The sequence below is a fragment of the Callionymus lyra genome, chromosome 2, assembly GCF_982586985.1.
Source record: "Callionymus lyra chromosome 2, fCalLyr1.hap1.1, whole genome shotgun sequence".
Taxonomy (NCBI): domain Eukaryota; kingdom Metazoa; phylum Chordata; class Actinopteri; order Syngnathiformes; family Callionymidae; genus Callionymus; species Callionymus lyra.
In genome coordinates, this window is record NC_141819.1 from 15,860,733 (window position 1) to 15,871,166 (window position 10,434).

A 10,434-nucleotide genomic window follows, 5' to 3' on the forward strand; every position below is an offset into this window, starting at 1 on the left:
TATACAAAATTAATATAAATAACATTAAATGACCATTTACAAAACTTAACAATGTAGGAGAAGGTTTTTGGTTTAAATCCCCGAAACAAGGTCAATGGCAAGTCATGCCAATCCATCCAAAAACTCAATTCTAATAAAGTATTTCAGTCGTAAAAGAGAGAGAAGTCATGTTATTCCAAGATATTAAAAAACAAAAATGATTCACAATTTACTTGTAAAAAGTTGTTAAGATTGTGTATAAAGTTATTATTCTTGTTGTTTTTTTTTAAACTAATCAATTACGCTTTATTTTTTACTTAATATCTTAAAATAAGAACCTATTTCTAGACTTGTGAACGTAGAGACATGATTTAAAAAAAAAAAAAGAGTTTTGGACTACTCACAGTACTACATCTAATATCCTTTTCTACTGGAGCCTTGTTGAAGACCTTTCATGGAGACACCAGGGTGCTTCACGATGGGTTGAGTGACATAAAATCGAGGTCACTTTTGATCAGGAATCCCCTCGTGAGCAAGATTCTGATGGTCATTCTGGCCCAAGAACACCAAGAGAAACTTTGAAACAAACTGCAACAGCTGGTCGTAATGTTTTGCTTCCGTGTGTAACACAAATCAGTTTCTACCTCGAGAAACGACGATAACTTTCTCTTCTCCCCTCCAGCGTCGGCCTGTGAGTTCGCAGAGATCGTGGAGCTCCTGCTGAACTCCGGCGCGGATCCTTCCATCAGAGACCTGGAGGGTTCGCTGCCCGAGGAGGTCACCGAGTCGAGCGCCATCTCCTCTCTGCTGCGACAGTTCACGGCTCCCAAAGGCTAGAGAGCGTCTCCTCAGTCTGGAGTCAATATACTCTTCCTGTCCAGGAGGACTTGTGAGGCTGTGATGAAGGTTTTAGTTTCGAGGACTGCAGGTGAAGTTTTCTTTTAAACACGGTTTGTTCTTGACTATTTAGGAGATGAAGTCTGAATGATCATTGATCAACATTAAAGTCGACAAAACACACACGCGTGTTACATATTTGACCGACGGCTCTGATTCGTGCTTCAAAACCACCGACCGCAACTTAAAGTGCCGTAAAAAAAAATCTGGATGTTCTCCAGCACATGGTCCGGTTCTGCCCTCGGATCAGCATATTCTGCTCCTCGACTCTCACACACACTGACAGATGACGCTAAATCTGGATCTTAGATAAAGCTGCTGAAAGATGCTCTGCAGCAGCAGATTAATCCTTTTCTTCAAACCTTTACACGTTTGCCCTTTTCCCCTCGACACGCCTGCTGTTTTCTCACGTTAGATAACATCTGGTCTTCAGTGACGTCCATCGATGGTCTCGATCACTCTTTATTTCAATAAAAAATGGTCAAGAAGGATCACAAAAGTAGAACCTTTAGAACAATAAACAACATTTAAACTATGGCTTATTGTGTAGGAATATATTTTGGAAACTGAAGAAGCACTGAAGGTGGGCATACCTCTGCCAAGGAGATCATTTCACATGGATTTTAAAACACAACAAACAATAAAATCAAGTTAAAGTACCAGGACTCTGGAATTGTTGTAGCTGGTGAACAAAACAAATGGACTAGAACCCAAGGTATTGTCGTGAACGTGCAATGATCTAATCACACCAAAAGGGGTGTGAGTTCAATTCTGACCCTAAACTTTTTTATTGGTCACATTTGTTTTATTTTATTTTAGTATTTTTGTGTTTCTCAAAGTCAATTTTTACATGTTTGGATATTTTTAACTGAGCAGCAGCAGCATTGACAAACCATACAAGTGAATCCTTCAAAACATACCTAGATCCAGACGGAACTGCAGAAAATAATGATTATTTCTACCAGAATGACTTGTTGACTAATCCAGTTGAAATGAGTTTAATAGTTTAAGTTTGACCTCACAAGAGTCGGTGAAAATTTGGGTCCAACCGTGGAGCCGATTTCATTCTCCACATTTTCACATCGTGATTTAAGAGGAAACCTTGACTGGAACCGGAGACGGAACCTTCTTGAGTATTCAGCCCAAGTCTGAGACATGATGTTGTAAAACCTCTTAAATTGACAACCAGTGATGGTTCCTCTGTTCTGAATTCCACGCGCATCCGTCCATTAGGCGCTCGCTCTCGCTAAAGCTTGTTTAGGGCAAAACTGCGTCTCCTTGTTGCTCCTAAACCCCGTTCCGTGGGATTGAGGTAAGAGAGGGTGACGCCCCCCCCCCACACACCCCCCCACACTCCCGCTCGTCTGCAGGACTCTGACACTAAGCTCGTTACGCTTCCATTATGGGGCTTCAATTTTCCTCTGAGCTCCTCACTTTTGACACGGCATCTTCTTCCCACTCAAACTGCAGACTCACGACCCGGTGTCTTAAGATATTGCCTGGAGGGTGTGAAAGTGAATTTACATGAAGGCACCTGCGCGTCCGTCTCTGGATCTTAACTGCATTTTTGTTGGAGGGGTTTGTGTGAATCTCTGTCAACTTGACACATTAACATGCATCTGCAGAGTCGCATTAGAGGAACTCGTCGCCGTGCGACACGTCAGCGACACCTCAGTCCAACGTTCCTCCGGACCAGGAGAAACTTGCTAGTGTGTGAGTCTGTTTGCATTGACTGAGATCTCTCTGTGTACTCAATCATGTGCACTAAAGGCTCATAATACTAGGGTGAACATATTCTCAATTGGTATTTTTTTACGTTCTTCTAAATCATTTACACATATTCAGGATTCATATTCAATACACTATACTAGACCTCTTTAGGAACAAATGTGTTTTTTGTAAAAAAAAAAAAATGTGATAGATAGATAGATAAAACTTTATTATAATCTGAAGCATTTCATGATACAATTATTTGAAAAAAAAAAACATCCTCAACAACCTTATGGTCTGTAATACTTCTGTTGGAATATTGATAATCTTATAATATAATCTCTTTTATAGTCCAACCATTTTTATTAGGTTGTGCGTTCTTCACAATAACCCTATTATGTATATAAGTTATATGAATGTAAATTATGTGTACATCCTTTATCATGAACCTATACGGTAATTACTGTTGTCATTGGCTGTTGTGATTGGTGGGCTGGGCGGCAAAGCATCATGGGAGCCGCTCAGGTTGATTTCAGTTGCGTTTGATGTTCCAACCTCACAACTCGACTGATACTTCGATGTCGTCATGGTTTCTGAAATGGTCTGTGATGCAAAGATAAAATACAAAAACTTAAAACCCTGGACATTGAAAGGATTTGATAAATTTCCTCAGGATCGGCTAGAAAGCCCCAGAAAGAGGGCTAGACCAGGTCCATGGTCTAGTGGTGTGTATTGACAAACATCTAATGATACGATATCTATCATGATAATGAGCATCGATACAATATATTGTGATACTGTAGTAACAGTAATATATTTGTAGTATTGTCGAGTACTTGACTCTGGTGTCGCAGAATGTACAGACCACATGACTCTTGATGAAGTCGTAACTGCTTTTATTTGTTTTGAAACCAAAATATGTCAGACAATCAGCTTTAAAAGCTGCTGGAATCGACTGTATCCTCTCGTCCTCAGGATTTCAATGTTCATTTAGCTGCGGAGGACGCAATGACAGATGCCATCTATAGGCCAGAATTTTAATTGCACTAGAAAAATGAACAAAAGGCATCAATACTTGTCTTTGCTTGTTAATTTTGAAAACTAGAATCATTTTATTTTGAACACGCATGAACTTTAAACCATAAAAATCTAAGGTAGCCGTTACAATATGATTTGCGCGCCAAAAACAAAGAGAAGAAAAGAATAAGGTTTATTTATTTTTATAATCAATACAGTGCTGTCGAATGTCGATAAATCATCGTTGAAAAGAACATCTCGATATTTCACTAAAATTTTCTAACATCCCTACTATGGTCACACTAACCATTAGTAACTTAGTGATGACAAACAAATAGAAAATAGAAATAGAAAAAAACTTATCTGACCTCTTGAAAATGATGAAGATTTGTGAAGTGTTGACTAAGTGAATGACTTACTAAATGTTTCATTTTATCAATTTTTGTGCAAGTAGATTTCGGCTCCGTCAAAATACTCACTGACGCCCTCTTGTGGACACACAAGGCTTCTGTGTTTGCTGCTGGTAACCCGCTGTTAGCATTATATTAACCTTTCTTGATTACGGTTGTGACTTTACAGAAACAAAAGTTTAACGTCTAACAAGACGCAGCAAAAACGAGCGACAAATGATTGGATGCTAGTCTTGCATCCTTGAACACGCCAAGTGGTTTTTGATTCTCCGTTGAATGTTCACATGATGATTAGTTCGAGTTAAAAGTTCACTTCAGTGTAACTCACAAACTCATTGTAAAAGTAGCAGCGATCAGAGTTTCTTTATTTTGTCTTTTTTTTTAAATGATTCAAATTTATGCTGATTAATGCGTGTTAAATGTTTGTTTTTTTATACATTACTTCCACGCATAAGTGAGCCGTGATTAAAACGGATCAAACGTCGACTCGAAGAGACGCCTGCTCTGTTGCTGGGCCGCCGCTGCCAACTGTAAAGTGATCAGGATGTTCTGCCTCCAGGAATCACCGACCTGCGTCCCTGCTTTTCCCGCTCGCATTGCTTTTCTTCTGGTGGTTCAATCATTCCTCACTTTGGCCGGCGCTCCCGCCGCCTCTCTCCGCCCGCCTGTTAAAAGCAATAGCATGTTGTTGCACCGACCACCTCCTAATGCACCTCCTCCTCCGCCTCCTCCCCCCGTCGCCCCCCCGTCAGAGCGCGGCGGTCCGGGAACCCCTCAGTAAGCACAAATCCCCGGGCTTTGCTAAAACACTTCCCACTAATACCGATGAGGCTCGTTCGCTTGCGTCCGACGGCGAGCGTGTCCTGAGGCTCGGATCCAAGACTTAATGAGTAGTTTATGGTGATGAGTAAACATTTCTGCCACCCGCTGGCACTCCTGACCCGAGCTCTTAGACTTTAAATTGGCCAACAAACACTGAGAGCACACTTAGAGCCTCGCATAACAAATCTGTGTCACACACAGGGGAGATAAAAGATGGAAAAGATGAATGTGTACGAATGTTTCTGACGTCTCCAGTTGATGGATCCACATGAATAACTTCACTTGACTCAGGGATTTAGCTCAAAGCATCTCAGTCTATTGAACAGTACTTGTCTTTTCTCTACTTTGAGGTTCATCTCGAGCGAATACATTCAATGAAAACTGACTCTTATATTTTCTTGTTGCTGCTAAACCAGACGATTTCTTCCTTTCTTTTTATTTGGCGTATTCCTTCGGACTATAAGGTTCATCGGATTAAGGTTCTGACCTCGCAGAGTAATACTAAGGAACCTCCTGGTGCAGCTAAGTAGCGTACGAAGGTCTTGCTTAACATTTTTAGACGGATTTTAGGAGCAGCGTAGTAAATAAAACTGGTTCTAGGTCTAGGTAAGCACCAGCACAAGCAAACCTGAATGGATACATAAGGAACACTGGTATATCAGGTACACTGTTAATGTTGAGAAAACTAAAGGATTTTAAGTATCTTTATTGCCTGTTTTTGCAGAACAATAACACTGTTGCAATATAAATTGGTGAAAAACTATGAAGAAACCAATGAGCCTCAAGGTCACATGCTTGCCTGACGTTTGAGCCTCTTCGTAGACTTGAATCATCTCGAGCGTCACATATGAAGAGGTTTTTCAACTAAATCAAAGTGTCTTTTAATCTTTCCTAAACTGGACTTTAGTAGGGTTAGTACCCGGAGCAAAAAGGTTAGACCCCCCTGTCCAGAGGAACCTGCTTCAGCACATCAAGGAAAGAGAAGAACAAGATGTTTAACAGGACACACGTCTTACGTCTCCCTGAGGTCTCTTCCCAGTTAGATGTTGACTTAAACATCTCCCGACTAGGGATCAAACCGAAATCTGTCCCGAAATGACCTTTCCTCGACAGAAGTAAGATACAGGAACGACCTCCACCACTGCATATGTATTTATAATAGCCAGGGATGTCTTTCATCTTGACCCTGAGACAACACAAGGGATACCATAAACACATTTGGGTTTTTTTGGGCCTTCGGGTCACCTTGACCCTGAGAAAACCCATAGGTTAAAAAGATTGCGTAACAGTCTTGATGACAGTTCCATTCATCTCCAAGTTGACTCTCAGCGTTTGTTCTCTTGACACATTATTCAGCCCCAAAATAATTCTGACAGAACAAAACATAGGTTGTTACAATAGAAACGTGTTCAGAACCAAATGTTATTTTGGGATATTTTTGGAAATATAGCTTTAATTCTTGAAATAAACTACTAAAAATGAGTTTAAAAAAAAGCTTGTTTCAGGTTCTTTAAGCAACGTTCAAGCATCAGCACATCGTTGGTTTGTCTTATTACGACAATAAATACAAGTGTCATTTGAAAAGTAAATCCAGGCCCTAAATCCAGAGTCACCTGAGAACCTGCAACACTAACTAGAACCAACATTCAACTTGAGATCTTCACCATCACTCAAGTGTTCCTCGAACACCTCTGGAGTCGGAAAAAGACCCTCTTTCCCACGAAAGCCCACGACCTTGAAGGTGTCCTTCAGAGGCCTGCTCTGGACTCCGAGACCCTCTTTAAGACTCGCTCCGTCATCCTGCACTTCAGCGTTCAGCGCTGGTGGAGGAGAAACGTCTCGGTGCAGCTTGATGGAGCTCCAGCTAAAACACATCTGATCTATTCCGCGCGTTAATTTATTCCCTCCGGCTCGAGACGTGAAGAGGAAAAAAAAAACAGGAAGTTTGTAATAAAAGCCTGCGATCGATGATAATGGCATCTGTGCTCGTGTTTGTCATCTTCGCAAAAGCAACAGTGGTGGAGTTTCTGCAAATTTATTTGTATACTAGTGCTGTAAGTGGTGTGTAAATTATCCTAACTGTCCGTGCGGCGCTTTATCTTCGTACGCCTCTGCGATCCCATCCATTACAGCCTCCACCGGACAATCAATGCCCAAATAAATATCGCAGCGATTTGAAGCGTTTTATGCAAACTTTGCTGCTGTTTCTTATTTTAATTGCGAGGAGAAAAGCAGGAACAGGAGAAAACACTTAAGTTTGGCTTGTTTGGACGAGTACTTCCTGTTGGTGCCAATGAGACGCCGGTGTTTATATCTGAGTGAGAAGAAACCCTGAGTGACGTGGATGATGCTGTTTGCTGATGACATAGTGATCTGTAGGGGAATAGGTTTTATGTTAAAATCGATATTAAACTTTTAAACAGCCCTCAAAGAATGAAGATAAAATTGGACTAAAATTAATATAAAATAAATTTTAGTGTGGGTGAAGTGGTTATTTTTTATCCGATTATTGGTTAAAAAATGTAATGTTTTGGGTGTTCTTTTATCTTTAATGATTAGTTAAATTTTAAAATATGTATTTTTCAGCCAAAGCAACAAATGGATTGGTTATCTCTGACATCAGTTGGTTACTCTCCTCTTTTTTTCTCACTATATCCTCCCTCATTCCTCTCCTTATCCATCTGTCTACCCCCCCATCCTTCCTCTCAGCCGGTCAAAGCGGGAGGCCGTCAACAATGAGTCTGGTTCCGCTCGAGGTTTCTGCCTTCTAAAAGGAAGTTTTTCCTCGCCATAGTTCACTGTACAGTGTTTCGCTTCTTGCTCTTTGTTGAATTGCTGGGATCTATTTTTCCTTAATCAACTATAGTCTTATTTCAACTGTATAGTGTCTTGAGATAACTTTGTTATGATAAGACACTTTAAATAAAATTGAATTGAAAATTGAATCATCAGGTGAAGTCTTCAGGGCCATCTCATTTACTTCCATTGAAAAAAATAAAATGGAGAATCCAGTGAAAAAACTGACAATTTGAGTGATTTTTCACTTTATTTATGATGAGGATGATGACACAACGTAATGGTAAAAGATGCAGTTCAACTGAAATGAACCCTATATGGAACATTTTAGGTCTGTTTTAAGACAACAGAGGGAGGTTTAGTGTTGGTTTTTCAAAGTATTTTTATCTTCTCCGGGCCTGACTATTTTCACACTCTAGTCATATGATTGACATGTAGAGTACTATGATATAAATATATTCTGTTAACGAATATTAAATCACAATAACTCAGATATTTTTTAATTAGCAATAGTTGCGACATTAGCAAATACTGAATATAACGGCAAACAAGAAGCTAAAATAAACATCTTCTCCACTAAAACGACCACCAAACATGCCTAGATATGTACACAAGTTTTACTAAGACTTGGTGCAGTGAACAGTTTGAACTTTAGGATGATGTAAAACCGGGATTTCAGCGGAGATGATAGCGGAAGTAACGGACCCTTCACACGGACAACAACCTGATCACTAGATAAGATATAGACATATGATAATAGTGTTGGACTTGCATAGCACAGACGTCTACTATCAGGTCAGTTATGTAGAGTTATGAGAGATCCTCAAACACTGCTATGTACATAAGTATTTTTAAAGTATAGTCTAATGTTCAGATCCTTGTTATACAGAGTTAAATAATACATAACCAGCTCCTCTGTTTCTGCTGGAGATTACAGCTGTTCGTGGTTCTTGACAGAACCATGTGTTCAATACAGACCCGTCTCCTGCTATCACTTCTTCTTTTGAGGGTTTGAATAATCTTTATTAACAAATCACACATTCTTTTGACATCATTGGTCATAATTGTGATTAGATCTGAGAGATGTCAGTGCCAGAAGTATTCTTCATTATTAGAACATCTAAACATTTCTGGTCTGTTCATGTTGTGAAGGATGTGGCTTTCTGTCAACGTTGAGAAGTTTCTGAGCGATGATATTGTCTTGAAGAATGTCTTCACACATGTATTACTTCCACTGGTCGTCCAGATGGAGGTGAAGCGTTGTATGAGTTACTACTAAAGATTGAGGATGATTGCAATAAAAGGTAATAAATCATCCCTTCTACTTTAAAATGGTTGTAACACCTTGTCTGTGTTGTGTTATGGATGCTGTCAGGAATATATATTTAGCAAAGAATTATTTGACCAAAGTAAAAAACAAGTTTATGCTTTTCAGTTTAGTGTTTGCTTTTTATGTCAGAACTAGTAAAGTAAAATGTATCAGTATCAGTATCAGTTGCCCTCCCCATGGATGTGTTGTTACAGTTAGGAGGAAGTTTACAAGAAGATGTCGAGAAAGGGAATGAAAGTCAGTCCAGAGTAGAGGACGGAGATCTAAGGAGGTGCCGACGAGAGTGCAGCCATGGTGTGAATGGATGGAGACGACTGTCAGGTGTGATCTTTGACTGGCAGATCATTGTGAGACAAAAGCATTAATAGATGATGTTCTCATCGGTATGAGTAGAAGAAAGTAACGCGTTCATCACAGGAACAACTGAAGCAGAGAAGTCTGAAGAGTTAAGAGATTTTGAAGGTCGTTAGAAGAAGAGAAGTTCAACCAGTGGGTTCATGGATGTGGTGAAGACGAGTGACTAGAAAGGATAATGGAATACTGTAGGTTCATATTTACCGCTGATGGAAACTGCATAAATATATATACATATATATATATATACCTGAGAATCTAGAACAAGCTTCAGGAATATACTTATAATTTGTTCTAAGTCAGTCGTGATTTTCTTCTTCCTCCTACTAAAGGGGTTTTTCATTCAAAACAATTTGCAACGAATACAGCGTTTCAGAAAAACAACTTTCCTCTGTTTCTCAGCTATAGAACATTAGAGTGGGGGGTCTAAAGTTAGTGGACATTCAAACTAGTGGACGAGAGAGAGGCAGAACTGAAGCTGCGTATCTAACGTGGAACTAAAGGGTTCAGAAGCTACGTCTGCTCTCTGTCATTTATTAACTAAGTAAGTCATTTGTATTTATATAGCGCTTTTCTAGACATTTATTTAAACTTAGGAAACAGATCGTTTAACGCGAGGGACTCGTCGCAAAAGTTCAGATTTGTCGTAACAAAAACAAAAGACTAGCGAGACACTGAACCACAAACCTTTAGGAGAATCTGTATCAGATCATTATAAGATGAACTAAAGCACCTTTTATATCGTCTCACACTCGTTGTATTATGTTGTCGAGACTAACTTGACATTGTGACACATTTTTAGAGCTTTAAGTTCAGCTCACAATAATGGACCTTGACGTCTTCTTTGAGCGGCGTATCAAGTCCAGATGAATGCGCCTCAGAACACTGTTGACCGACGAAGACGACCATCTCTCCCTCTGCTCTCGCGCCACAGTTTTTATTCTCACAAAGGATATTTGCTGCATTTTCAAAGCTGCGCACAATTAGTTAACAGCCGGAGGATTAAAGAAGAGTTCAGTCCAGCGCCGCAATCTGCTTCTGTGTCTCTTCAGCGCTGAGAGGATCAACCGGGCCGGCATCTGTTTCTCCCCTTTCTTTTTTTTTTTTTTCTCTCTTTCT

At 39.9% G+C, this 10,434-nt stretch overlaps 1 protein-coding gene across 1 annotated transcript in view; it reads left to right on the forward strand.

Moving 5' to 3' along the window:
• Positions 1-1,536, forward strand: part of acbd6 (acyl-CoA binding domain containing 6) — a 31,721-nt gene extending 30,185 nt beyond the window's left edge. The window contains exon 8 of the mRNA XM_087782600.1: positions 662-1,536. Within this exon, the coding sequence (XP_087638726.1) occupies positions 662-816 (155 nt within the window). The 3' untranslated portion in view covers positions 817-1,536. The remainder of the gene's footprint in view (positions 1-661) is intronic.
• Positions 1,537-10,434: the final 8,898 nt, after the last annotated feature.